The sequence below is a fragment of the Alternaria metachromatica genome, assembly GCF_023757995.1.
Source record: "Alternaria metachromatica strain BMP 0045 chromosome Unknown scaffold_1, whole genome shotgun sequence".
In the NCBI taxonomy this organism is placed as follows: domain Eukaryota; kingdom Fungi; phylum Ascomycota; class Dothideomycetes; order Pleosporales; family Pleosporaceae; genus Alternaria; species Alternaria metachromatica.
Genome location: NW_026055492.1, coordinates 1,134,950 through 1,162,379, shown reverse-complemented (window position 1 = coordinate 1,162,379; position 27,430 = coordinate 1,134,950). Strand labels below are relative to the sequence as shown.

General features: G+C 53.3%; 8 protein-coding genes across 8 annotated transcripts; 4 read left to right on the top strand and 4 right to left on the bottom strand.

Annotated features, from left to right (window-relative positions):
• Positions 1-134: 134 nt before the first annotated feature.
• J4E83_000370 (uncharacterized protein) lies at positions 135-1,712 on the bottom strand (the record flags this gene model as incomplete). Its single annotated transcript, XM_049327332.1, has 4 exons — positions 135-918; positions 971-989; positions 1,452-1,625; positions 1,706-1,712. The coding sequence occupies 4 exons, from the start codon at positions 1,710-1,712 to the stop codon at positions 135-137; spliced, it is 984 nt and encodes a 327-aa protein (XP_049193477.1).
• Positions 1,713-4,405: 2,693 nt separating this feature from the next.
• Positions 4,406-6,768, top strand: J4E83_000369 (uncharacterized protein; the record flags this gene model as incomplete). Its single annotated transcript, XM_049327331.1, has 2 exons — positions 4,406-4,804; positions 4,855-6,768. The coding sequence occupies 2 exons, from the start codon at positions 4,406-4,408 to the stop codon at positions 6,766-6,768; spliced, it is 2,313 nt and encodes a 770-aa protein (XP_049193476.1).
• A 3,779-nt stretch (positions 6,769-10,547) lies between these two features.
• J4E83_000368 (uncharacterized protein) lies at positions 10,548-11,003 on the bottom strand (the record flags this gene model as incomplete). Its single annotated transcript, XM_049327330.1, has 1 exon — positions 10,548-11,003. The coding sequence occupies one exon, from the start codon at positions 11,001-11,003 to the stop codon at positions 10,548-10,550; it is 456 nt and encodes a 151-aa protein (XP_049193475.1).
• Positions 11,004-13,938: 2,935 nt separating this feature from the next.
• J4E83_000367 (uncharacterized protein) lies at positions 13,939-14,727 on the top strand (the record flags this gene model as incomplete). The annotated part of the gene is made up of 1 exon (XM_049327329.1): positions 13,939-14,727. One exon carries the CDS (start codon positions 13,939-13,941, stop codon positions 14,725-14,727), a length of 789 nt encoding a protein of 262 aa, XP_049193474.1.
• Positions 14,728-18,823: 4,096 nt separating this feature from the next.
• Positions 18,824-19,816, top strand: J4E83_000366 (uncharacterized protein; the record flags this gene model as incomplete). Its single annotated transcript, XM_049327328.1, has 1 exon — positions 18,824-19,816. One exon carries the CDS (start codon positions 18,824-18,826, stop codon positions 19,814-19,816), a length of 993 nt encoding a protein of 330 aa, XP_049193473.1.
• A 1,304-nt stretch (positions 19,817-21,120) lies between these two features.
• On the bottom strand, positions 21,121-21,573 carry J4E83_000365 (uncharacterized protein; the record flags this gene model as incomplete). The annotated part of the gene is made up of 3 exons (XM_049327327.1): positions 21,121-21,298; positions 21,356-21,462; positions 21,529-21,573. The coding sequence occupies 3 exons, from the start codon at positions 21,571-21,573 to the stop codon at positions 21,121-21,123; spliced, it is 330 nt and encodes a 109-aa protein (XP_049193472.1).
• A 579-nt stretch (positions 21,574-22,152) lies between these two features.
• J4E83_000364 (uncharacterized protein) lies at positions 22,153-23,966 on the top strand (the record flags this gene model as incomplete). The annotated part of the gene is made up of 2 exons (XM_049327326.1): positions 22,153-22,375; positions 22,438-23,966. The coding sequence occupies 2 exons, from the start codon at positions 22,153-22,155 to the stop codon at positions 23,964-23,966; spliced, it is 1,752 nt and encodes a 583-aa protein (XP_049193471.1).
• A 959-nt stretch (positions 23,967-24,925) lies between these two features.
• J4E83_000363 (uncharacterized protein) lies at positions 24,926-25,952 on the bottom strand (the record flags this gene model as incomplete). The annotated part of the gene is made up of 4 exons (XM_049327325.1): positions 24,926-25,034; positions 25,087-25,482; positions 25,532-25,896; positions 25,950-25,952. The coding sequence occupies 4 exons, from the start codon at positions 25,950-25,952 to the stop codon at positions 24,926-24,928; spliced, it is 873 nt and encodes a 290-aa protein (XP_049193470.1).
• Between the last annotated feature and the right edge of the window lie 1,478 nt (positions 25,953-27,430).

Below are 27,430 nucleotides of genomic sequence, written 5' to 3'. Positions count from 1 at the left end.
CAAACTGTAAAACTATCCATGATTCACTTGCATGCTACGCTCTATGAGTGCGTGTCGTGTCACATCTGCTGCTACATGTCCAGCTCAAGTTCTCGCATTGGGTATATGATGATAAATGGTGTGCAAACATTCGCTCATCCGCGCATGCGCAGAGCATCGCACCACATGCGCACCGCCGCCTCCTGCTCCTGGCCCTTTTTATTTGTTGTAGTCGAAGCCATCATCACTTCCCTGATCTCTGACCGGCCCAGATCGCGGCCATCCTTGATCCTACTCCAGCAGTCGCGCACCACAGCCTGCGCATACTCAATGTCGAGATCTTCTTCGTCCACCTGCATCGCTGCACCATTCTCCATTGTGCCATAGCCGGAATCCATGTTGCCATCCGTGTCCTCAGCGCCCAACGTTGTGCTAATGCAGACCACGACGCCGGGTGATGAGATAGCGCCTGACTGCGGACCTTCGCGAGTCGCTCGTAGTTCGCCGATTTGTATCGAACAGAGGCCCCCGCTATATGATGCCCCCTCTCGCACCGCGAGTATGTGTCTCGGCGTCCACAGAGCGGAACACTGGTATCGCAGTACTGAGGCATGTGCGTCTTGTTGTCGCAGCGGTATCGACGTCATAGTTTCCTGTTGCGCTCGCGGTTGTGCAAAGACATATGTGCGGTTCGGCACGAGGCTCGAAAGGTGGAGGAGGTGCTGGTATGAATGTACGTATGGCTCTGGTTTACCGTCTGCACCCGCAGGTGGCTGGTAACCCGGAGGTATGGTGTCGCGAAATGCGCGGTATGATAGCGACCATGGCGTTTGCTGTCGTGTGGTGTTTGGGAAGCTGGTCTCGATGCCTTGGATGAGGGTGTTGACGATAGCGAGAGAGGCGTCGATGTTGGTGGAGGGGTTGGAGACGAAATATAGCCTACAGTATTAATTATGTGCGAACATCAGGTGTGTGGAAGGTGAAGGATTACCCGCTATATTTCATCTTGTCTATGTTGCAGTGTGTCAGAGATAGGTCTGCTATGCGTAAGGTAGAAATGGGTGGATTCGTCAGGTTTAGCTATCGCATTTTTCTATGAGCGAGAGGCAGAGACTCTACGAGAAAGAGCGCACATAGTCCTGCGCGTGACCAAAAGTGCCAAATCCTGAAGTGAAGATGCGATGCGCGACGCGACGCAATCTGGGAAGCTCCCAGGCGGGTGGGGCAGCTTTTAGCGCGTCGGCGACAACAGCTCTCTCAATCCATTTCCTCTTACCATCTGTGACAACATACCCTGAATCCGCTCCCCTTGTTTCTACAACCTTTTCAACAGAACCCGAAACGGAAAACCCCTCCACCGCGCCTTATCATGTTTGTCGTAGCTGGTGGCAAACAAGCGTCTTCCTGTAATCCATGGGGAAGGAACTCTACCCTGAACTCGCGATTTGCGGAGCTACGCATATAGACAGTACGCGAAGTGCTGTCGATGCTCAACTCCACAATGTTGCCCATCACTCGTTCCGAAATCCAGAGTGAGTTACCTTGGAAGTACAGTAGAGGCCCCGGACTGAAGTCTGTACCCGGAACGTTGATGTTGGTCGCCAAAGTGCTGTCGATCATTGTCAAGTCCAGCTCATCTTCGTTGACTATTTGGCCAGTCGTATCAGTCTCCTTCCAGCGTGTAATTCCGGCGCCTGGGAAGTGGGCGTCAATCGAGATCACATACTCCGCATTGAAACGGTTGTTAATGTACTCTATCCAAGAGTCCCTGTCAGGTCCAAAGTCCGCCGAGTCAGATGCAGCACGCCCAATCCGATTTCGTTCGGCCAGTACGCCGGCCCACTGCCATGGGGTCATCCGTCGCCAATGCGCAGAAATGAAAAGTGACGCTATCAGGAACTTGATAGTCTGCCAGTCTCCGAGTCTGAGCCTTAGTTCGGGCATCCAGCCTTCCTGAAGATTTAGCGGAAATCGACCCTGTAGTACACCTGCATGGACGACGTTTTTCATGGCTTGAAGAAACCGCAGGGGATCATTGGGGTCTTCGAGGTCAATACCAAACTGCCTACGGATATCTTCGGTTCTTGTAAGCGGCCCAAGCATATCTTGGATCGTTGTAGCCATGAGACCAAAGACAGTGTTGGTCAAATAACCTGAGTCAACCCCAAGCCCTGTGTCGAATCCGTGGTCGACGTTAGGGCCTGCGGTTTGAACCACGGTCTCCTGTGCTGGGGGCTGGAGAAAACAAACTGCACGACAGGTCGGACATGTGTTCTGACCGTCTTCATTATTTAGCCATCGATCCAGACACGACCGATGGAAGACGTGGCCGCATATCGTCCGAATGATGGTATACGTATCGGGACTCCAGGGATCTCTGCAGATGGGACATGCCGGATCGTCTGAAGGGGGCGACGGCTTGACGTGGCTCAAAAAGTACTGCTCGCGCGACTGTGCTGGAGGGTGGTTCATATTGACGGAGGTCTGGCTCACAGTGCGGTACTGTTCAACTGCGTTGTACAACGATGTATGGCGAGGAATGATCCAATGTATTGACGGATTTTCCGGCCTTTTGAGGACGAAGGGACATCGCTCGCACACAGTGTGACTGCGTGTATTTCACACACCATCGTGTGGGAGGTGGTTCACCAGGATGTGGTTCACCACGTAAGCCGCCATTTCACACATTTGGACGCTGGACGCAGGTAATGCGACAGTATATATAAGACAATGCCGGGCGTTGAGGGTGAAGACTGAAAGCTTGTCATCGAGTATATAGTCTCTACCATGGCTTCTGCTGGGCGCCAATGCCCAGATAGAGACACAGTAGCAGTATATATGCATTCAGGTAAAGATTTTGGCAAGGAATTTGCCCTCACACTCTCTTTTCGGGCTTTGTTCTGGACAAAGGTCTTCCACCAAACATGGGGTGAATGTCAAGCAGCTTGCCTGTTGAACAACTAGTACACCGCCTTGTTAATACCACAGATAGCTTAGGTCTTGATATATTGCGCAAGGCCGCAGATGGTTTTCATGAACTAACGAATGGCATCTTACGATACATTTGGGTTCATCGCTCTGGTCATCCTCCGTTCATTGACCAAAGGATGCTCGTAGTAGCGAGAATGCTGCGAAAAGATTGGCATCTTTTCATAATTCGCTGTTGGGTCCCTCTATAGCATGCTCTGACTGCTGCAGTGAATTGGCAGGAGTTGATGTCCCATGTTGCTCTTTCTGTGGTTGCCCTTTGATCACATGAACTGGCCTGGGCGATGGAAGATGGATGTGGGAATGTGGCTTGAGCCCGTTCGACTGCGTCTCGTGTCTCATTGTGCCTCGATCAGATTACTCATCTGAGCACGCATCAATGTGTGAAAGGCGGGTTGCGGTGTTACCAAGCCCGTGTCTACGTCAACACTTCTCAAAATCAACGCGCAAGCCGTCTGCTAAGTGTAGCGATGCAAGCTATAACGACTGGCATGTAGACTTTCGGACTGTATGGTGATTAGTTTGATATGGTGATTAGTTGACTTTCTATAAGGCTGTATGGTCTTACATGTAACAGCTGTCAGTGTTCGGAAATTTAGCGGGATGATCCTGTCAGCAATTTCGTGTTCCTGTTGTCCACGGGTATCTTGCGGAGTAATTACCCGTCCCTCGGTTCAGCCTCCAATGTGCCTCACGCCACCCATGTACTCCGTCCTGAAGATTGGCACTGCATAGCACTAGCCACACAAAAGCACTGCAGCTCCGTCGCACGTCATGATTCCCGTAGACCCAATGCGCTTTCGGAAGCTGATATCGCAAGAGCGGGGATTGATGCTCGAATGCTCGATAGGACGCATCGGCACCGCGCACTTTGCGCCTGCCTAATCTAGCGTAGAAAGGCGGGCTAGCGCCTGAGGCTTGTGAAGCTTCGACAACTCCACGAAGCTTCGCGGTCAGTGTTACAGCGGCCGACTGTCCAATCTCTTACCTAGTAATCATTACCATTGCACCGAGATGCATCCATAATTGTGGGCACTCTACCATCAAAGCGACCCTGGGTCCTTGGGTACCTGTGTTGCCCTGAACCCCCAATGCCGTTCGGGATACGATCGTCAATCGTTCAGAGCACCAAGCACACCACGGCCTTCCTCTTCGAGCATACGTGCATGCATGCTCTTAATCTAGTTCCCTATCATATCCGCATCGCCTATTCGCCCGACCGTCCTTTGCCTTGTTCTACATGGGTCTAGCAATGACAAGTACAGGGTAGCTCCTGCAGCTATGATGTCTTCTTTCTCGGGAACGCGCAAGTTCGCTACCTGGTCCGCGGTTCAAGCTGTGCAGCTATAAAGTGGTATAGTTCGTGCGACTGCAGCGGAGGTACGGCGAACCTGAGATCTTTGCCTCCAGTTCTTGTCGTGTTGTCTGGGTTGAAAGCATGGCTTCCCTCTTCAATGCCGTTGCGGGTCTCTCGCTAGCCTCAGTCGCGCTATCGTCGCCTGTCGCACCTCATATTCATACACGGCACTACAACGCGACAAGTCCCTGCGCACAAGTCGGCACCGCGATCGTAGGCAAGAATGTCACTGCAGGTACCGCGACTGTACCCGCCGAACTCGCATGGGACTGCATCAACTCCGTCCCATTCAACCAGAGCGCTGCTCTTGCCCTGGTAGACGGTGTCGTTCCATATTTCAAATGGCAAAGTAACACCGTCTGGTTGAAAGACCCTCCTGCTGAGTACGCCGAGAAGGTCCAGCCAGCGGTTGATATCTGGGGCGAACTCGAGGAAATCAGGAAAAAGGTCAATGGAGGAGAGTACAAGAACGAGTACGAAGTAAGATGTCTCTCTCCTTGTTATGAAGAGTATGAGCTGATTCAGAACAGTTCGGTTTCGAGCTCTACACCCTATTGCAAAGCACCCATGACGGTCACTTTGTGTACGTCCCCGATGTAGTCGGCACGGTTTTCAACTTCGCCCGTCCTGTACCACTCGTTTCCGTTTCGAGCGACGGAAAGGAGCTTCCCCGGCCTTACGTCTATGCTGATGTCTTGGCCGAATCTTTCGGCAATGCTACGTTCACGCCTTCGCCCATTACCCACATCGATGGCGAGGATGCCAAGGATTTCCTGGAGAACTGGGCCCAGTACGGTTCCCTTCAGGACCGAGACGCGTTGTACAACAACGTCTTCTACGAGCTCGCCACTGTATCTCTCGGCCCGGTTGGATCTGGTATTGGAACCTTCGCGGGATCGGGCCGCGGTCGTTGGATTTACCCCGGTCCTACCACCGAGCTTACGTTTGAAAACGGTACCAGCCGAACTTATGACAACTTCGCCAAGGTTCTGATCCCCTTCGACGGTATTACCGACGGAGAGAGCCTCTACAAGCTCTGGTTCACGGGCAACCAGCCTGGAAGCGAAACCGAAGCTTCCAACACTACCTCGGCTACACCTACACCCTCAGCCACTACCTCCGCTACGCCTCTTCCAACCATCCCTGCGCCAGGATACCCGCCTCCAGTCCTTCGTGAAGCACACAACTTGATTGGTGGCTACTTCCTCGAGGGTGACTACTCAGACGTTGCCGTACTTTCCGTGCCATCTTTCGTCGGAATTGACAACGCACAGGAAGGGTTCCAAGATACTGCTGCCAAGTTCCTTGCCCAGGCCAAGTCCGCCGGGAAAAAGAAGCTCGTGGTTGACGTTTCAGCCAACGGCGGAGGCACCATCTTGCTCGGCTACGATCTATACAAGCTGCTATTCCCGCAAGAGATTGATCACGCGGCTGCCGACCGCTACCGCGCCTTCGAAACTACAGAGATCTTGAACCGAAAGTTCTCTGAAGCTGCCGCGGGTGTACCACGTGTGCTTGAGACCAAGAACGAAACACTAGAGGATCTGGTCGGCAATGTTGTGTCCTCCGTCTTCAACTACCGATCTGATCTTGATGTCAATAGCGAGAACTTCGAGAGCTGGCAGGACAAGTTTGGCCCTGGGCTCGAGCAGAAGGGGGACAACTTCACCAACCTCTTCCGCTGGAACCTCAGCGACGTACTGACTCCGCTCAACTCCGGTGGTGTTTACGTCCACGGATATGGCCCACTCTCAAACTACACTAAGGCTCCTTTTGCCGCCGAGGACATCGTCGTCGTCACCGATGGATACTGCGCGTCAACTTGCACCATCTTCTCTGAACTCATGCGTCAGCGTGCCGGTGTCAAGTACATCTCACTGGGAGGCCGCCCTCGTGAGGGTATTACGCAAGCCGTGGGGGGTGTGAAGGGAACGAACAACTACCCGTGGGACTACATTCAATCCGTGGCTCAGTTCACCATCGGTAATCTGTCTACGCCTGCAGAAGGCGCTGAGCTCAACAAGACGGAACTAGGCGACTACTTCGACGACACACCCTTTATCCGCTCTTCCAACAACGCGATCAACGTCAACTTCCGCGATGGTATTCGCGATGGAGACGAGACTGACACACCTCTCCAGTTCGTCTACGAGCCTTCAGACTGCCGTATTCTGTACACCAAGGCTATGACTGTCGATGTAACCGCTATCTGGAAGGCTGTTGCTGATTCAACCTGGGGCCATATTAGCCACTGCATTGCCGGAGACCTCGGTGGTTACTCAACATCACGCATGGGGAAGCGTGAGTTGAGCGTATCTGAGAGAGCACACAGCAAGAGGATGCAGTCGTGGAGGAGGGACCTCAAGGCGGCTGACTACCCGCTTGATGTCAGGACTGATTTGACCGGCATGAACTTCGATGGTAATGGCATGATGTGGCCGTAAATTACGGTTTATCAACCTGATAGAATGAGGGTAAACATGCATCTAGATACGAAATGAATATCGTGGTCTTGATGCACCAGATCTTGAACCTGTGACATGTGTTATGACAGTTCATGCAATGCTGCCTGTGCGTTGAGAACGATTGTCTTGCTTAAGTCGAAGAATGCGGAACTAATTTCACTTCAATATTTCAGTGTGAATATGCTAAACTACCAAGGGTACGCGCCTCTCACGATAGTGAAAGAACTGGGACGGGCATCGATCACAAAGGTGATAGCACAGGCAACTACATGCTGCCAGATTTTCACTCAGACAAGTGATGGTTCCATTCAGCGGCGTCAAGCGCTTGCCATGAAAAGTTCATTGTTGGTCGATTTGGGTTGGATGTATTGAGTGACGCCTCTAGTCCTGCGAATAGGACGGGTGTAGCACATCATACAAGAGAAAGCCTGAACAGGTCTGCAGACTACATTAAGATGAAAGCTTGCAAAGTAGGTGACCTAACGTCAACGTAGACTCCAGGGTGTCCAGTTTTTTACTAGGTTGGCGTGGTAGTGCTGGTATAGATTCTGACCTACCGCCGCATAGCTGCTACGAAGCTGAACAGAGGCCAACTCTCATCGTCTGGAAGCTTACCTTTGAAGCCAATCGCTTGACTATCTAATGATCCACGAGGAAGGTCAGTTGTGGTGTCGTCTGAATACTCATTCCCGTCCTCAGCCTCGCTGAAGATGACCTCAAGAGCGTGAAGGGACATGCGGACTGGTTCGATGCCTTCCAACCAACTAGACTGGGCAACTACCTAGGCGATAGCTGTCTCTGGATAGTAACGTATCGACTCTCCCAACGAGATACATCGGCGCAGAATATACAGAAGCTCTGAAGGCCTCCGCGGTGCCTCAACGCCGGGTCCAATCTTTTACCTCTCCGAAAGCGGAACGTTGGGGCTCATGCGTCGGGAAAAAAGCTATCCGCAAGAACAATCAAGCTGCCGTCGATAGGCGCATACTCCTTTTGAGAACGATGACCCTACAGTTCGTCGGTCGTCATGGCTACCCCTTCGCTATGTTTAGAATGTGGTGCCTGCGCAAGTCACGCTGCTAGTCTTGCTTTTGCCGTTGCTTCTGTTATCAGCGCATAGGACAAATGGAGAAGAAAGCACACCCGATGTTCTGCGTAGTACGATCTCCAGCGATTTTCTCCGATGCAGCAGAGGGAACGCACGTGTGCTTTTACTTCCGGTGTTACAGAAAGGCGGCAGAAGGAGAAAACCACTAGCGTGGGGTACTGGATGTCGGCATTGCAAGCCACGTTGACGCCATCGATCGATCCAACTACTCCTACACCACAAAGTCACATCGTGTGTTTTTCTCGGGGGCCGGGTCTGGGTGTCGGCGAGGTGTGGTAGGGGCTTTTCTCCCCTATTACACATAGGCTTCCCGATATCGCGACTCGCGGCACGACATCGAGCCGATGCGAACACTCTGCCGTGTCTCCGGTGTTTACTCTGTCTCTCCGTAGCAACGTGGTCCGTATTGTCAGCCAAATAAGGTGATCCTCAGGTGTCAATCCGATCGCACGCGACAACGCATGAGTAGCCTGCTATGTAGCGCAGCATGGAGGGGCTTACGTCGTTTCGGCAACCGGGGTAGGAAGGGTCTAGACGGAGCGATTAGGCCAAAAAGCAGGTTGTCTGCAAGGTTTCATCGCGCAACGGTTATAGCGGAGACAGTTTTTCTCCGTGTGCATTTTGGCATGTGTCGGGTAGGTTCATCCCGGCGGATGGCCTTTGCATCGTTCGATGCCCTTTCGCGCGGGGCCGCGGACCTTGATGATTTGCACGTCATCGTCGATGTCCCAGCAAAAGACATGCGGGTAATCTGCCCGCGCATATGATCTACTCAAATGTTTACGTTGACCATCGCTCATGTCATGCCGATCCGATTGCGGTTCCACAGAAAAACTGACAGGCCATCATCATGCACGCGGGTCGTACGTTTAACGACCAAGGGCCTGGGAGGAGCGTGCACGGTGTACGGGAGAAAGCTTCAAAAGCCCATTGCGCACGGGAGATCTTCGATGTGGGCTTGACATCGTCGATGTGGCAGGCGTTGTGTCAAGCCAAGGCCGACGCTACCAGGTGCAAGGCCGGGGTGGCGCTGGAGACGGAAATACGGGGAGTGTGACCTAATGGTTGTTCCTTGGGAAGAGATGGTTACTCCCTGGGCGAGTGTAGCGGGATTGGCAAAGCGAAACGGCGTTTTGTGGAGCATGCGATGTATTTACTATGATGATACGCGTCGTGGGAAATGCGCGGATGATGATGGATGCTCTCCGCGTTCGCGATTGGCGATAAGCTGATACGGATAAGGAACCTTATCACCGGATCTAAGTGATCACCCAGCCACGCACATGTCAAACAGCCCAGGAACCTTCAAAGGTTGGTTCAGTAAACTTCAGAGCCATCTCAGCCAACAGTAGACATCGGCCTTTGATCCGTTTCACGCGTTCCAACGGTGCTTTTGCTTGCGCGTTCACCATCTTCGATCCCCAAACTATGACTCCGTGACCCCCAATGTATTCTCTTTTCCTGATTAATCTGCAACGGCACCATCAAGGCGAGCAGTTGAGAAAAAGCCAAACACTGTACACGGTTTATTGCAAACTCTACGCGCATCACGCGTCTGGCGTGGCATCGACCAAGTATCGCATTTCCAACAAGCCGATACCCACAATTAAAGCCGTCGAGATCAGCGTGCCCTGCATCGTGCCTGGCGCACGCCATCGAGCGATGTCATCCATGGATCCCGCCCCCTTCGACTCCCCTACTTGAAACAGAATAGCGCTGACGCGGAAAAAGAGGAGAACAGCAGATCCTCTGAGCATGCGGTCGAAATGTAAAATCCCATGCACGAGTAAGTAATCCATACGACTGGATGACAGCGGGGGGAAGCGTGCCCGCGGAGGACAGAGGTAACCGGGGAAACGTTCCCCAAGCTTTGTTTGACCTGAGACGTTGTTTGGGTGATGCCACCACGCGTGAAGATGTGCGTTCGGCGTGGTTAACGTGATCCGCGTCGGATGTTGGCTTTTCGAGACAGCAGTCACAGGGCACTTCTGGTGCCCAACAGGCGAAGTTCAGATTGGCAGTTCGCGCTATGGTAGTTGTGGGACTAGCGGGGAATGGATTCTGTGCACACGGGGGTTTTGTGCTTTCCGAAGATCGTCGGATCGCGTTTTCCTGTGTATTGATGGACCTTGGCCGATACGGCACTGCACTGCAAGTGGATTAGGGGCGGGCAACATTGAAGCGGCAAATAAACCATCATGATGCAATATGGGAAATGTCATGGTTGAAAAAATAGAATTTGTGGGTCGGCGCTGTGCGCGACTGGTGTATTGTACAAATGGGTATCATATGGTCAAATGCTCCTGCAGGCCAGCTGTTGCAGCGTAATAACGTGAAGGCCAGCTCCATGACTTCCAACTCGTGGTGTGCCTGACCACACCAATAACTGCCCAATGTCCTCAGGACATGAGTGAATCCGGACAGGGCCAAAGTGCGCTACCGACTGGCTCAAAGGCCAGTGTGCGGTGCCTGTTCCTCGCTCGTGTAGAGCTCCACGGCCGGGGCTGGAAAGCAAAACGGCTCACGTGGCGTGGGTTGACAGCGGATGTCTGTGTATGGGTGCAGTAGTGATGAGGCGATAATGGTAGCCGGTAGTCGAGATGTTGACTAGGCGGTAGGGTGTAGAGCGTGTTGGAGGCTCGGGTGGGTTTCAGCCCGCGCTGTAGCCAGTCATCCGTGCACAGTGGCTGCAGTAGTAGCGGTTGGTGCCGATCTGGTACATGTTCGCGAGGCACTCGCGGCGGCAGCGGCAGCAGGAAAGTGTGGACGGCGAACCCATGCCCATGCTCGACGTGGAGCTGTTGGAGCTGCTGGAGGAGGTGCTTGAGGTGCGCTGTTGCTGGATGGGCTCAGGGGCCGGGCGATGGGCAGCTTGTGTTTGCAACTGCAGCAGGCGCGAGGCGTCCGAGGGGCTCGTCATGTAGAGAGGTGGTGCCGGGCGGAAGGCCAGCAGTGGGTTGGTCGGGTCCGAGGGGGTGTAGGGCTGGTAGTCGGAGACGGGGCTGTGCGAGGGAGTTTCCTGGGAGAAGTGGACGGCGGGCACGATGCTGAAGTAGCAGGAGGGAGCAGTGGGGAACGAGTCGGGAGTGAGGTGATCAGCGGTCATGGTCTGGCTTGTATGTGTCTGGAGTAGGACGACGGCGGGTGTGAATCACACAGCGTACGTGGGATCGCGGTCGCCTATATGCTCGTACAGCCATCGAGCGATGGCAGATCGGCCAGTCGCAGGCCGCGTGCTGGGCGGGCGGTGCGGCCGACTGATTGGCGCGTGGCTGGGCTGTGGAACACGTCTGGCAACCTTGCCAGACGCTGGGTCCGAAGTTTTGCTAGGCCACCACCAGGCTGAGACGCGCCCGCGCCGATCGCCCGACTCGGTCTCGATCGTGGCTGCTGAAGCCCCCCCGCACACGGCCAATCCTGCCCGCCCACAGCATAGCGACGTTTGTGCATCGCGATCACGCTGCAATTCCATCGCCCACGACGGCCATCGCTCGATGCGGCTGCGTAGCTGCGACATGGTTTTTTGTTCCGCTCTGGATGAGATCACTCGCACCGTCACTCGCATCCCTCGCGTTGCGCAGGAGTACGCGTCGCGTCGGCCTCGCGCCGGTGCTGACTGTGTTGGTGCCTATCTGAGGCTGTGCTGCTGAGCTGTACATACACATACACATACCACCGCGTCCGTGGTTCCCAGAGCCTCCGGTTCCTCCGCAGTCCGCAGTTCGCTGTCCGCACTCCGGGCGCCGAAACCACCCGTCTTCTACCGCCCATCGAGCATCGAGGTACCATCACCACGCCAGCCCCGTCTCCTCATCTACAACCACCCCAATGCGGCAGTTTCGCCAATAACCCGTCGAAAGTAGCTCTTGACTGCGGACATTGCGACCGCAACCCTCGCAGCCTGTTGCTGCCCATCGTCGATGTCAAAGCGGGCCGTACCGTTGGCTGGCGGTCTAGATCATGGCCATGAACCCTCCTTGGGCCTGGGGGAACCACGCAACCTAATACATGCTCTCAGAGCCCTGCGTCGCCGACACTGAAACGTTGCTGTTGCAAACTCTACTATACCTGTCTCGCCTATACCACTTCCTCCCTGCCACGACCTCCACAGCTGCCAATCTTCACACGAATAACATGCTCAACAGATGAATAGTCGCCAGGCATATACGCCCTCTGTTTCAACGCCCTACAATCACGCTGCTGCGCCGTTGGCTCCGTCCACAAGCGCTTATGTTGCACTCGGAAATCTCCACCACCCCAGAATGCAAATGTGCACCTGCATACAGCACTTGTGGCACGATCATCGACCCAGGTAACAATAGCCCCTGGTAGACAAAACCGCTGCGCGGATACTTCCACTACATTCCACAGAGGTACCAGCCCTGCATTGCCCTGTTGCAGACAAAGTCCTGGTGGGCAACGGTCTAGACCCTCTGGCCCTAGCTGAACGGCGCCCGAACAATCGACGTCTAGGCCTCGTTGCACCCCATGACTGGATAGTCGCCACTTCGATCGCAGGCCAAAGAGGTGGAGGGGCAAATGAAGTTGTTTCTTTTGCAAGATCGAGACTGCCAAACTTGGTGAAGCCTGATCCTCCAAAAGCAATGTGGTCTCTGAGTTTTGTCTAGCCCTGCAGTACCGTGGCTCTGCATGGTCCCAGCAGCCAGTTATACGACCCGGAGCTCGGCCGTCAACATAGTCAGCTGAGGATCCTTCCGGAGCTTCCAGTCACCATAGTACGGCTCGAAACCCAACGGAGTTCGCGACGTGTACCAAATCAAGCAGGGCCACGTCTGGAACGAGTGCAGTTCAACACCTCCAGTGAAGAGATGGCATGCACAAAGCCTGGCAAACAAAGCAATATGATCTTTCGAGTCCTGTCTGCCCGGCGGTGCACGACAGCTTCTAGGCTCCCAATTCAGCTTGCCTTGTTCTGCTCTACTGTGACAAATGCTGATTGCCCCCTGAAGACGCACAAATCAAGCTTCTCTGAATACAAAATTGTTGGCGATCTACAGGTTTAAGCAGAGAAAGTTACATGGGGCCGTGGTTCCGCTCATCACCAGTGGTTGCGCTGCGACTTCGAATAGGACCTAGTACTCTGAATCGGCTCAGTACGTATCGCCCACGTTTGATACCGAACCATAATCATGCGAGGAATCGGGTGCAGCGCCAGCGCCTTGTGGTGGCTTCGGATATGTTGATAATGGGAAATAGTCTTCATGCAAGCAAGCTCGGTTTTGGGTGCACCATGCCTAAGAAGAAGCGTGTGGGTACACACTAGTATCTTGATACGAGATCTTGTGGAGGTCTTCAGGAATGTACCTAGACACATGTCAAGAAATCCAGTGTCTCTAATCCATAGGTCCTTCCAGCCTGAACCAGCCGTGAGTCTAGAGCGTAAGAAAGAGGGATCTGATAACCAATTCTAGAGCATTCGATCTTGCATCCTCAACTAGTTTAGATGGGGGGTAGATACATCGTCAACATCGTGGGGTAATCTTGGAACTGATCCAGCGCTGCAAGGGACACATGCACGTGATAGAGCCCAATGCGGGCTAGCTTGTGATGTTTTCCTGATGGTCCAGACGGCGCGTCATTGGTCAGTCCGACGGCGACGGTCATGTGCAGATTGCGAGAATACATAACTCTTGTGGATATTGTTCCTTCTTCTAGTCAAATTCCCTATGCTACTATGTCCTGTTATCTGCCTTTCAATCACGACGCAAAACGACCCAGGCCGAACGAAATGATAGCTGCACGATTGGCTCAAAATGCACGTCGGTATCGAGGCCCGATCGTCCATGAGGTGACACCATAGGCAGCCGTTGCCGCCATTTTTTCGCCTTGTTCTACTATCTTTTTTTTACGATCGTCGTACCGTTGCCCAAACGCTGCCCACGTCACTATCGTGGCAATCGTCACCGGCCCGCCGCCATCGAACGAAACAACGGCACATAGCTAGGTGCCCCACCTGTCCGAACCCCTCCATCGCGCGCCGACAAACTTCAACTCACCAACCCAACACACACATCAACACCATGGGCAAGCCTCCGAACCTATACGCTTTCCAGAGCGCTGCTGAGCTCGCCCCGAGCCTGCGCACCTACGTGCTCGACGCCCAAAACGCTGCGCTCGAGCGCCACCAAGTTTTCCGCGTCGCCGTGTCTGGCGGCTCCCTGCCCAAGACGCTTGCGCAAGCGCTTCTCAAGGAGACCAATGGCGAAGGAAAGGTGCAATTCGACAAGTGGGAAATATTCTATGCCGACGAGCGCGCGGTGCCTCTCGATCACGAAGACAGCAACCATCGACTCGTCAAGGAGGAGCTTCTCGACAAGATACCGTCTGAGTTGGGCACACCCAAGGTCTACCCCATCGACGTCAAGTACCTCGATGACGTACAAGAACTGGCCGACCAGTACGAGAAGACGCTCGTCAGTGTGTTTGCAGCACGCGACAGCGTAAAGTTGCCACTCTTCGACCTGCTTCTGCTTGGCTGTGGACCGGACGGACACACCTGCAGTTTGTTCCCCGGTTCTGAGCTATTGCGCGAAACCGAAGCATGGGTACTCTCCATCTCGGACTCTCCTAAGCCTCCCCCGAAGCGCATCACCATCTCCCTTCCCGTCGCACAACATGGACTCAAGATCGCCTTCGTCGCGACTGGCGGAGGAAAGAAGGACATCATGCGCCAAATCTTCGATTCGGACGAGGGTCAGCAGCTGCCTTGTGGTTTGGTGAACCACAAGGGCGGAGACCGCGTTAGCTGGTTTGTTGACTACGCTGCTATCGAGGGTGTTTCTTTCCCAGCGCGCCGTGGTAGCCTGTGAGAACAGGGAACGGAATAGCTGTGCTTTCGTATGGGATGGACGTACGCGCCATTTCACGAAGTATGCATTGGTCGCTCACTCGGCTTAGATACAATAGATAACGAACTCTGACGATATTCCCTTTCCATTCTTTGCTACTGGACATGCTCTTGCCATAGCTAGGGTTCTAGCCATATGTGGTGCTAGCGCTGTGGCCCGCGCTCATTGGATGTCAACAACCGATGTTTCGTGTGTTTGTGCATACCCGGCAACATCAGACCGAGCTATCAACACGTTCACGATAGCGCCGCGACCTGTATCGAAGATGAACTCCAAGCCGCGCTCACAGATAGGCAGAATCGGCCATGCGCCCCCACGGGCTCGGGTAAGCCATGCGCCGTCCCGTAGTAGACAATACCTAACAGGTTCCAGAACGCTGCACCAGTCGCGCCGACCGGTGACGACAAGGAAACAACAAGACATGGCACAAGTGGCATTGCGCGCCCTGCCTCTAGTAGATTACCGTCAATTCAGGGCGATTCGGAGAATCGTCGCAGCTTACTGTGGGTAAAACCTGAGCGTGTGAGGGTTCTGGCTAAGACTAATCTTCCTCCTATCTAGTCCCCAGCCCGGCCAGCATAGATACAATACCCGGTCAAGTATATTACCTGAAGTATCGGACAGAGACGCTGGATTGGAAGATGCGGGGGATGACTTGAACGGGACGCAAGATCAGCCAGACACAGCGTCACCAACGCAATACGTTCAGGTTCCGGGTGCAGTACCAGGGCGACTTCGACCAAAATCCACATATCAGACGGGCACCCCATCATCTCAGCGCACGGAAAGTGCTGAAAAGACAAGTGCTCCCCGGACGATGCTGCCTCCAGCTTCAGTCAGCAAGCCTGCAGAGCCGCAAGTACGAGGGCTTGCCCGATCGCAGTCTTTACGGAAGCCAGGTGCTACGTCGAACTCAGCTCAGGCATCAGGCCCTCCTGGCCATGCCAGGACACAGTCGACCAGTACCATATCAGCCCCTAGACGTGAAGTTGCTAGATCGAATACGATCTCCGAGCGACCAAAGTCTCTACTATTGGCACCAACGCGTACCTCGAGGACTAACAACACATCTGGCGATACCTTACCTGGTCCAACGCGGACGTCGCTACGAAATGCAGGGCTCAGCCGCTCTGCTAGTACGAAAGCCAGGCCAGAAGCATCCAGTGGCCTGCCGAGCACTGGTACGGTGCGCAGGGCCGAAGAGCCCGTTGGCACTCAGTCAAAACGTAAAGACGTCGTGTCAGAAGAGCCGAAGAAGGCTAGTCGACCAGCTTTCAGCACGCTTCAACAGCACTTCACACCACGTAAGGTTGGGAAAGCTTCCACTGCCACATTCATCAACCCTGCACCTCAAACAGTGTTGCAGTCGCTTTCTCCAGAGGCGATCAGTTTGCAATCTGAACTGCTCCAACTTCATCTTCTGCATCAATCGTCGGCGGAGACATATAGATGTTGGGAAATCAGTGCGAAGCGTAAGATGCGCACGAAGTTTGAAGAGGTTGCTAGCCTCTACCAAGTCATGTTAGAGAGCGAACGTACAGCACAAGAACAGAAGAACTTGCAGTCCTTGCTGGAGTGGAGTGCTAGCGGCTCATCTGCGAGCCTGGTTGAGTACATTCAGGTCCTTTCGGAGCCCCTTCACGAACTGCCGTCGCTGGTCGAATCGGGTGGTCGACTACAGCGTCTGGTGAAAGATTTTGAGCATTGGTCGTCCTGGGTCCAGGAGATTCGGTCCGCCCGCCAAGGTCCGCATGGAGCCAAGGCGGCTCTTGGGACAATTGAAGGCCTTGGGGATTCATGGAAGGCCGAAAATGCTGCGTTGACCAGGAAGTTAACAGCACTTGCACGCGACCTGGACAGGCTGGCTTTGCCAACACCCGGATCAAGCATTGCATGTATAGTCGAAGCATGTAAAGCCATTTTACGCGGCATCTTGGATGAGCTGCAGACGATGCAGAAGATTGAGACTGAAGTGGTGTCACGCGAGAAAGACTGGGTTGAGGATCGTCTTCGACTGATTGCCCGGGATGTCGGGACACAGTGGGTGGATAATGATGGGCAGAGTGCAGCTTGGCGCATGTGAAAACGTAAGAGCTGATGGGAAGACTCAGAGGTACGGTGTTGGTGGTGACAGGATGGGAAGAGATTGGGAAAATATCGTGGTAATACAGAAGCTTTCTTCCATGGCCCTTGTAGCACATGTGCGAAGAGTTCCGCATTCGGGAAGGTTGCGATCACCTTGCCCCAATTCTATTACTTGCATCTCAATACGGTGTTTCGTGTTACCGCAAGCGCATGCCAGTCAGGCCACAAGTCATGTCTTCAGTCTAGATTCGGCAGATGTCGTAACAGAGAGCTTCAAAGATCCCGTGCTGACTGACGACGCTAGTTTCGGATGATTTCCCGCTCATCATTACCGATAACCATCTTTCCGTCTTACTCAGCTGTCATCCTTCCACAAGCTCCTCCTATCGTTGGCTATGGGTGCATCCGGCAAGCACTTCGTCGAGATTCCCTGATACTTTGTTCGCGCAAACCGGCATGTCGATCCCGGTGAGGTCTCTTCACAGTACTGCATCAAATCGCGCCTCTCGTAACCATGGCGTTGATAATAGCTCTTTCACGGGCATCTTGGCCTACGACTTGGCTCTCGCTTGTCCAGGCTACTGAGTGCAAGTATGCTTCGGTGCAGCAATGGCGCTGACTGACTCTGGTACCACCGAGGGAGCGATACGCACGCATGGGCATACTACATTGCGGACCTTCGGCCTCTCTCCAACGGGCCCTATGAATGACCCACCGGAGCATTACGCCTGGTTGTCTGAACGTTCCCATATTTGGAGCCATGCCACCGAACACGAGCTCCGACCTTTAAGCAAGACTCCGACTGCACGGCACTCACATGCGGCACGGATGGCGCTCTTACACTCCAGCTATTGCATGTCTGGATATCGACTATCTTACAGTTGGACATCCATTTCGAAAGATCTTATATCGACACTGTTCCTAAAGCATCCTACCGGTTCTGATGGCGGAGGCCAACTTCTGTGTTTGGTTTCTAGGTTCAAGTCCCACCTGTGCAGTGTCGTACGGACATGGAACGACCACAGGAAGATACCAACACCTTTGAAGTGCGGTCCAAGCGCCCCGGCCCGACTGTCACAGCCTCCATCAATCAGCGTCATTATTCTCGTTCCCGCCACGAGCCGGCTACTATACTCACGGCGGTTACATCCCGGATCAACAAAGGTTTCTACTGTGCCCCGATTCATTCCAAATCATTCCAGTAGGGCCAAAGTTTCGGATTCTACAGCTGCCGTGGTTGCAAACAGTGGCATAACTCTAAGTACCTACAAAGTCTCAAGTCGCCGTTTCTCTTCCATATCTATCAGTGTGTATATCATGCGGTAGCTCTATCGTATGGTGCAGATGTGGAAGCCTGGCCATGTGTGTATATACCAGCGCGTTTAGCGGGAGCGTGTTGACCGACATGTAGCCGGCGCATGAGGCTTTCATCTTATTGGTGTGCCAATTTGCACCTTCCAAAAAGGCTACCATAGCTGACTCTATTACACAAGATCCGCCAATATGTTACCGTAGTACTGGCTGGGCTTGTCTCCTGCAGAGCAGCTTGGTCATCCATCAGGGTCATGGGCCTGAGCTGGCGCACGCAGTAGGGATGGTTACTTATGCTTGCCGAGCTGCCAGGGCCAAGTATTCTGCAGCTTGCATGTATCAATGCGCAAAGTTGCCACGGGCTTGGAAGTTTTGACCAATAGAGACAGAAGGTTGACGCGTACAAAGCACGATCTAGTCAATACAGTGAGTTGCTCTAACTTCCCCTATTGCCGCTCGATTAGCATCTGGCCTTACCATGCTTGGGAACAACTCTCATACGCTGAAATAGCCGCCTGTACACAATATTGCCAGCAGTCAAGAGCTATTGTAATGAGTGCTTCGTTCGCTGCACGAGCATGATTTCTGGTTGCAAGGGCACATGAAGCAAGGCTCGTTGCGTCGCCCAAGGTCCTCGTCGCCATTTCTCAAAACTTCCAAGATGAGAAGAGCTCAAGACTACTCCGATGACGGCGAGGATCGGACGCCTCCACAGAAACAGGAGTCAAATCCCGGTGTTTCTGGCAGCTTCAGTCGTCCCAAATCCGCATCATTCGCAGGAAACCCTTCACCGGACATTATGCCATCCTTCGACTCGATGAACGCCCCAATACGGTCTCAACAACGTCCGCACTCGATAATCCTACCTTCACCTTCTTCCTTCAACTTCCACATCTCCCAAAGCCTGCCTTCAATATCACCACCAGCGATGTCGCAAACATTAGGACCAAGTACGAGCTTACACGACCTCCAACAGCAAATCAGCCTCAAAACTTCGGAATTGCGAACCCTACAGCGCGAATACGGTACTCTGCTCCAGAGCCTCGAAAGACAAAAGACGACATGCGCAACGCTCGAAAGAAAGCTCGAAATCAACGACGGAGAGGTCAGCAATCTCATGGATGAGAAGGACAGGCTGTCAGCACAAGTTTCGACAATGGAAGGTCAAATGGAAGAGCTACAGCAGAGTAGGGATGAGGCTCGGCAGCAGCTCATCGCTAATGGAGCACAATATATGCAAATCATGGACATGGCCAACCGGCTCCAGGCACAAAGCACTGAAGAAAAGAGGGCATGGGAAGCGGAGAAAGCCGGGCTCGAGCAGCGCATACTTTTACTGGAAGAAGCTATGGTAGCTGGAACTGAGACATCGGTGCCCATATCAGACACGGAACAACAACCTGGCATCACCACAGATCCATCGCCCGTCGACTTTACACAGAGTACTAGCAGTTCGGTCTCCTCCCAGAGAGAGACTATTATCGTCCTCCGTGCTGAGATCAGTCGTCTTCGCGCTAGAACCCAGGCACTCGAAGCGGCGGTGCAAACTATGCGGCGCGAAAGCCTCTCTATCCAGGAAGCAGCAAGGCATATACTGGAGTCCAGTGGGAAGATGGACGAGACTTCAATCGGAGTAGAAGGTGGTCAAAGATGATACAATACAAATTGCGCAGCACAAATCACTCTCCCCACAAAAGTTTATTCGCCAACAGCTTCGCACTATTGTTTGGGTCTGGTATTGGAAGGAAATTAGGCTTAAGGGACGGATCATGAGGTTTTCTTGTTACTCTGCTATCTATACCCTGTCATAGTGTTCTATGTAGACTGAAATGTGGATGCTCATGTAGAAGTATGTGTCTCAAGCGCAATTGAAGATTAAAAAGGTGCTGATTGCCGTACACTGTTCTGTGTGAGAAGAACATACACCTTCATTTGCTTCAGTTACACCTAATTCCTCTGACTTTCTCAGCGATACGTACCAATGGTTGATGGGATGATCGCACTGTGAGTTTGGGGTGTTTCTCTAGCGACATCGCGGTGTCTGGCTCAATTCGCACGCTGACCGATAACTGCCCAGGTCGACAACACTCTAGCTGTATCCATCATCACCCCATCTTTACTAAGCTTTGTTACCTTTTCTATCTAGGTAGTCTTCACTTGCATGTAAAGGAGCTTGACTAGGTGCTGTGTAATATGCTCAACCCTGCAGGCCAACGACATGCCACGCATTGCTTGATTGCCTCACCATCGCCCTTGGTACACATGCTTTGCGTTTTTGGATGGCGGTATGCCTGCTGTGTTGGTGAGGAGCGTAGAAAAGGCCTAGATTCTGATTGTTAGATTGCGTTAGTCCATTTGCTTCCACTTGTACAGGGCCAAGGTTCAAGGGTTGGCAGGGTCCCGGAATGATGTGGAAGCCCGTATTGACCGTTTCGTGCTGACGATCACCGCCACCACTTCGTAATACCTTTGCTTGTTTCGAATAGAATGTATTGACTTCGATGGCTAGTCGAGCGTGCGGTAGCTTATGGGAATCTTCCCGTCACTGAACTCAGCCGTTTCTTCTTCAATAGAAGGCTAGCTTTATGGACTGGTGACTGTAATGCGGAAAGACGGGGGCTAGATCGGGGGTGCCAACTCCATCTCGTCGGCGATCTCGTATCTGCGTTCCGGTTTCTGCGAGATGCTAAGACATGGCGTTGGATTGCTAAGCTTCACGTTATGGTCACTTTATGAAGCGCCTATAGGAGGAAAGTGACTATATACTAGAGGCTTTCAAGGCGTTGGGGATATTAAATTAGACTACACAACTGTTCTGAATTTACCCTTCCTTCAATCTGCGATGGCTACTGGGCACAGAGTCCCATATGTATACCATCCACTAGCAGAGCTTTATCGGACGCCTATTGCCAAACAGTTCCATAGTCGTTCTTCGTGGGTATCGGTCATCATCCGCACTTATCCCTGGGTGGCTTCCTTCTGTTTCCGGGCTTCGTCCTCCTCAGGCGTTCGAGTGATGAGTTGCAGCGCATGTATACCGCCTTCTTGTGCTAACTCGTCCTTCATCAAGGAGTTGATCATGCGGTGCCGTGCGAGCTGCATCTTGCCTTGGAAGGCTGGCGATGTGATGAAAACACTGTGAGTGTCAGGAACACAAGTCACGTAGTTGAGAAGATTGCAAGTCGATGAATACCGGAAGTGTGTCTCTCTGCTGGTGACTCCTTGCATAGCTTTGTGGTGGGCATGCTTATTCGAGTCGTTGAAGATCTCGAGAGAAGTCGGCTTTAGGGCTTCTGTGATCTACGGAAACTTTAGATGCGATCCTGGGTACACAGTTGAGGTATGTCAACTAAAGTGCATAAATACCTTGGTCCTCAGAGCATCTTCCATTGGTGTCATGGACTGAGCCATGGCTGACATGAAACGCTTTCCAGCGAGCGCGACAGTTGGAAAGAACATCCACAACAGTGTTTCCTAGTCGGGTAGGGTAGCAAGTAGGACCAATAAGAATACTGGATCGCAGTGGTGGAAGTATTGGGTTGCGTCGGCCCTAGAATTCGTGCCGAGGCAAGCGCCAAGACGAAATCGGAAGGCGTCGCGTCATGGTTCCGAAAGTTTGAAGCGCAGTCAGACGAGCCATTGAGGCCATTGGAGTGTCAGAGCACCCTTTGAAAGATGATTGTGACATGTAAAATAGCGTCTTGATCACACTGCACGATACTCTAGATGGCAACTCTTGCACTCCTATCTGGAGACTGCGGTAACAGGACCGCTCCGACGCGGCTCTAAACACAGCATATCTCGCACCGATCTGCCGTACTCCGAAGCCTCGAAACCTGCATCAATTGCGCTGATCCGGGACATCTCCCTGCCGCCATGTGGGCGCGTAATCTTTTCGCTCGCACCCTGACACGACACAAAATATCTCTGTCGGCATACAACAGCCATTGCTGCCCACCCGTCGCACACGCTCCCTTCTATACCGTGAGAATGGCATCTACGCTGCCCCGCCTCCCCGTCTTCGAAGCCATCAAGAAGCATGATGCGCAAAGCACGGCCGTCGTCCACTCTCTTTCCGGGCGGTCCTTCACGTACGGCGAGCTTGTAAACGATGTCGCTGCTGCCAAGGACAAGCTGCAACGGAACTGCGGTGGGCAGAGCGCAGAGGGCCAACGGATATCCTTTCTGGTAGAAAATGGATACGACTATGTAGGTGCGCGTTCCTCTACGCCTCGTGTACAACAGCAAAGGCAGCAGAATCTGACGCATACATAGTGACCCTCTTGTCCATCCTCGCCGCACATGCAATCGCCGTACCGCTATCGCCGACCTTCCCGGCACACGAGCTGCGATATATCATCGACCAGAGCGAGTCTCTGATGCTTCTCTCGTCGGAGAAGTTCCAGAGTCAAGCCGACGATGTGCTCAAGGAGGGAATGGAGACGCAGCCCATCAACTACAAACAGGACAAGATTATGATGGGCAAGACGGACGACTACGTCACGCTGGAGGAGCCCACCAGCGACAAGGGAGGCATGATGCTGTACACATCGGGCACTACAAACCGACCCAAGGGTGTTTTGTTGCCTCAAGACGTGCTAACGGCACAGTCGCGATCGCTGCTGGAGGCGTGGAACTACAGTAAAGACGATGTGCTATTACACGTCCTTCCTTTACACCACATCCACGGCACCGTTAACGCATTGCTTACGCCTCTCTTCGCCGGCAGCACCATCGAGTTCCAGTTCCCCTTCAATGCTGCCGCTGTATGGGATCGCCTGGCAGCTCCCTTCCTACCGAGCCCTGATCCAGCCAAGAAGCCCATTACCTTCCTTACCGTCGTCCCAACCATATACACGCGCCTACTCGCATCGCATCCTACCCTCTCGTCCGAACTTCAAGCCGCGACCAAGACCGCGCTTCACCCATCGAATATGCGCCTCAACATCTCAGGGTCCGCTGCCCTTCCTACACCGGTGAAATCATCGTGGACGGAGCTCAGCGGGGGCAACGTGCTGCTCGAGCGATATGGCATGACTGAGGTGGGTATGGCGCTTTCCTGCGGATTGAATTTCGCAGATCGCGTAGATGGCTCGGTAGGCTGGCCGCTTCCATCAGTACAGGCGCGTTTAGCAGACATTGAGACCGGGGAAATCATAGAAGAGGGCAAAGAAATCGATCCCGAGACACAACGCGAACGCCAGGGCGAGATCCAACTGCGCGGTCCTACAATCTTTAGAGAATACTGGAAGAACCCCGAGGCCACCTCGAAAGAGTTTACAGACGATGCAGATGGACAAGGGAAATGGTTCAAGACAGGCGATGTCGCTGTTCGAAGGAATGTCAAGGGAGCAGGCGAGAGCGACCAAGCATGGGCCAAGGGTCCTCTCTACTTCATCCACGGGCGCAAATCAGCCGATATCATAAAGACTGGTGGCGAGAAGGTCTCTGCACTCGAGATCGAACGCGAGATGCTTTCCCTCCCTCAAGTCGACGAGGTTGCTGTGGTCGGTCTCCCGTCAGAAGCTTGGGGTCAAAAAGTCGCTGCCGTAGTGGTACTCTCCGAACAGGGCAAGACAGCAGGCAAGGGAGGCAAAGCATGGTCTGCGCTGGACATGAGGAGGGCGCTCAAGGAGATGCTCGCAAACTACAAGATCCCTCAAGAGATGAAGGTCGTGGATACTATCCCAAGGAACGCAATGGGCAAGATCAACAAGAAGCAGCTTGTCAAGCAAATCTGGGGCGAAGCATTGGAGGGGACCAAGGAGAATGGTGCTATACAGGTGCCCAGTGGAAGTGTCTAGTAATGTGTAGATAGTAATAGTGTAACATCTCCAATCATAGACAAACATTGTTTCGACAAGAACAGGGCCATGATCCATAGATTAGACGACTTTTACAGCCTTAGAAACCCCTCACCTTGATCACTATACTCCGCAATATGAGTATAACAACGCCAAGATCGCAAAGCCACACCCGTCATACTGTAAACGCTCCCTTCCCCGGGTATGCATACACCCTTTCCCCGCCCACCAGGAAGCAACCATCACCTTATACACTGTAAAAACTAAACACCGTAAAGCCTACGTTAACCTTAGGCTACCTACTTTGTATGTTTTTACCTTAATGTAGGCTCTAGGGTGTTCAGTTCTTTCCTAGGCTGACGTGCCATCGTAACTTGCATGAGCGCAGCGTCAAAGGATCCCGACAGCGCCTCTGACCTCAGCCCAGAAAGGAGGCTTGGGGTGGAAAATGCTTGTACATCGTGGCCTCACGCCACGCCAAGGCAAGCCACAACTGCCATGCCGTGACGTGTGCCATGCCTCCTAGTAGCAAGCCGTTGGCGCCTGCAGCGGAGGAATCGACCGATGGCTCAAGGCAAGTAGGTTTATTGGAAGATCTGCAATGCGGGAGATGATTGTGATGTAGACTCCGGCTGTGCGAAGAGTGCAGGTTGCGATTGGGGAGGATTGGGCCACAAAGAAGAATGATTTGGAAAGGGGACGCGCGAGTATGGATTAGGCAGAAATACATCGCATCGCGACATTGTATTGAAGCTATTCAATGATGGGTATTCGAAGTGGTATTAAAAAGAATACATGTTCGTCACGGGCGATACACTTGCTTTACGCGTATCTGATCCCATGCGGTGGTCATCAACTTCAGCGCATTCAATGCTAGTCCATGATAACATATCCCGAGTTATCATCCTCATGCATCAAACATCAACTCGTGGGTATGACAGTGCATTGTGTGCACTGCCTTATGCGGTGTGGCCAGCATCGGCACGGGCAGCCGAGTTGTCGACCTTGTTGCGACGCTCGCGGCCCTTCTCAGACCAGGGGAAGTGAGCAACGGGAATGACGAAGAAGCTGTAGAAGATTAGTACGGATTGAGACGATGATAATGGCATTGAGTACTAACCTGTTTGAGCTGTCCGCGATACCAGCCAGGGCGTTGTACCAGGCGATGAAAGCAGCCATGAGACCAAAAGCACCACCAGCGACGATGCAGTCACTTTGTGGGCCCGCCGCATCAGCATTGAGGTAGCCAATTCCGAGGAGGAGGAAAGCCATGTCGAGAGTGAAGAAGAGCGAGAAGAAGGCGATAGTGGATCGGAGGGTGCAGATCAACAGGAGGAAGGTAAAGATGAACCAACCCATGAGGAAGAGACCGAAAGAGTTGTAGAAGTCGCCCGATTCCAGGAGCGTCTCCTCAATCGCGAATCCACCTGGTGTAAGGATGATGGCGAAGGAGATCCAGAAACCTCCGTAGGATGAAAGAGCGGTCGCACCAAATGTGTTTCCGACAGCCATTTCCCTGGTCTTCTGTTAGGACGAGTATGGACAAATTGAGTGACAATACATACCACATGCCAGCCAACAGCTGCACGAGACCTCCATAACCGTACGCAGCAGCCACGACAATGTTTGGGTGACCAATGCCTCGGGTCTTGACGTTGATCAAAGACAGAACAAAGGTGGTGAGGGCGAAAGCCGACAGACCCAGAGGGGCTGGGTTGGCGAACTTGCGGTTCGGCGGCCTGTATAGACCAGGCTGGAATTCACCACCAAAAGCTGCGAGACGGAGATCTGGGTCGTTGGTAGCAACGTGGGCGAGAGGGTTGCCGCCATAATCGTATGGTACCCTTTGCTTGGGCATTCCTGCACCGTTGACTGCCGCGTGATCGGTCGCGCTGGTGCCGTTGGTGTTCTTCTCGAAACTCGGGCCACGCTATCAAGATAGTTAGATTTGGTACATATGTTTGGCGCATTCGAGAAACATACCATGGTGTCGTTGTGTTCACGAGCGGTCGCCATGATGTCTACTATGATTGACAGGTGCTCGACGTGTTCCGGTCCGGACTAACTCAAGACGGGTTCAACGGGGGGAGAGTCTGGGGAAGGAGAAGTCAAGCCGATTCTGGGGGAGCGGAGAGACTCATATATGTCCAGAACAGATCAGACCTCGCAGGGGAAGCATGGTCCATCTACGTGTGCCATGAGCCGTCGTCCCATACTGGTGCTAGTCCCGCGACTAAGGCTAGGTAATTAGAATTCCAAACAGGTGCTAAAGCGGACCACTCATGGCAGTTCCCCATAGACGCCTCTCCATGCCGGGTAAAAGGACAGCATGCGTCTCCACTGCGAATCAATCAACTGAGGGCACGGTGGACGGACGAGCGACAATCAGTCGACCCCAAGCCACCATGCGCCGTGTGATCGGCGCCAAAGCTGCCTTAGCGAGGCCGGATGGACACCGACAATGAGGATGGCAGGTGGTGCGCCAACCGATCCAGCAGTATTCTGTCTTGCTCAGGCGGGCTCAGCTGCCGCGATGACGCGGAGAAATAAGATGCGCTGCTCGAATTCCCAAGTACAGATCGCCGACCAAGTCCCAAGCATTACATCATCGTCTCTTGTGACCATGACACATCAGCTTCCTTCGAGTGTTTTGATCGCGAACACGGCAGAAGGAGCCTGGGATTTCGAAACTTCGTATAACACACAGACCGCTATCGATCTCTGCATGTTAGCGGTCTGACTGCATGTTTACCCTTGAGGAGGGCCCCCTGCGAGAAACGTGTGTGGGAGTGGAGCTCCAGTCAGTGCGCCAACGCTCAATTTGCTCGGAGTAGTTAAAACGCGAGGTCGGGCGTTCTGACATGTACGCGACCCTCCCAGGTGCATTCTGCCCGTTAGACTGGGATGCCGGATATCGCGGGTGCGATATGGTGACACGATATATCAACGCAGCTCCTCCTTTGGCTTTCGCGCAGTTGTTGGATGATGGCTCAGTTGGCATTGCACTGCAAACAGGCACACGGCGTCCTGTTGGTGTAGAAGCAATTTACTGGGGCGTGCTTTGAAATTCAAGATCGTCAAAGGCCGCGGAGGAAACGGGATGATGGCCTTGTGCATGAGGTAAGGCGGCTAAGCTTTGTCCAAGAGCCTCGGCATAAGCCCCCGGCATCTTCCAATATCATGACATAACGAAACTCTAGTAAAGGCTGCGAAAATGCGCCGTCGCAACGGCTCGCGCAGTCGCCGAATATTTGAATTGGAAGTGCGTTCTGGAGAAACGACGAACACAAAAAGTCTGTCCATCAATTGTGGGATCGATAGTGCTAGCGTAGCGTGCTGCCGCCATGTCCTGGCCGTCCGGGGCTGCGTGGGGCCCCCTAGTGGAGCAGCAGCTCACCACCCATCCTAGAGGTGCGGTTGAGACGCAGGTTGGCTGTTGCACGTCCTCGGTCCAGCGGGAACAC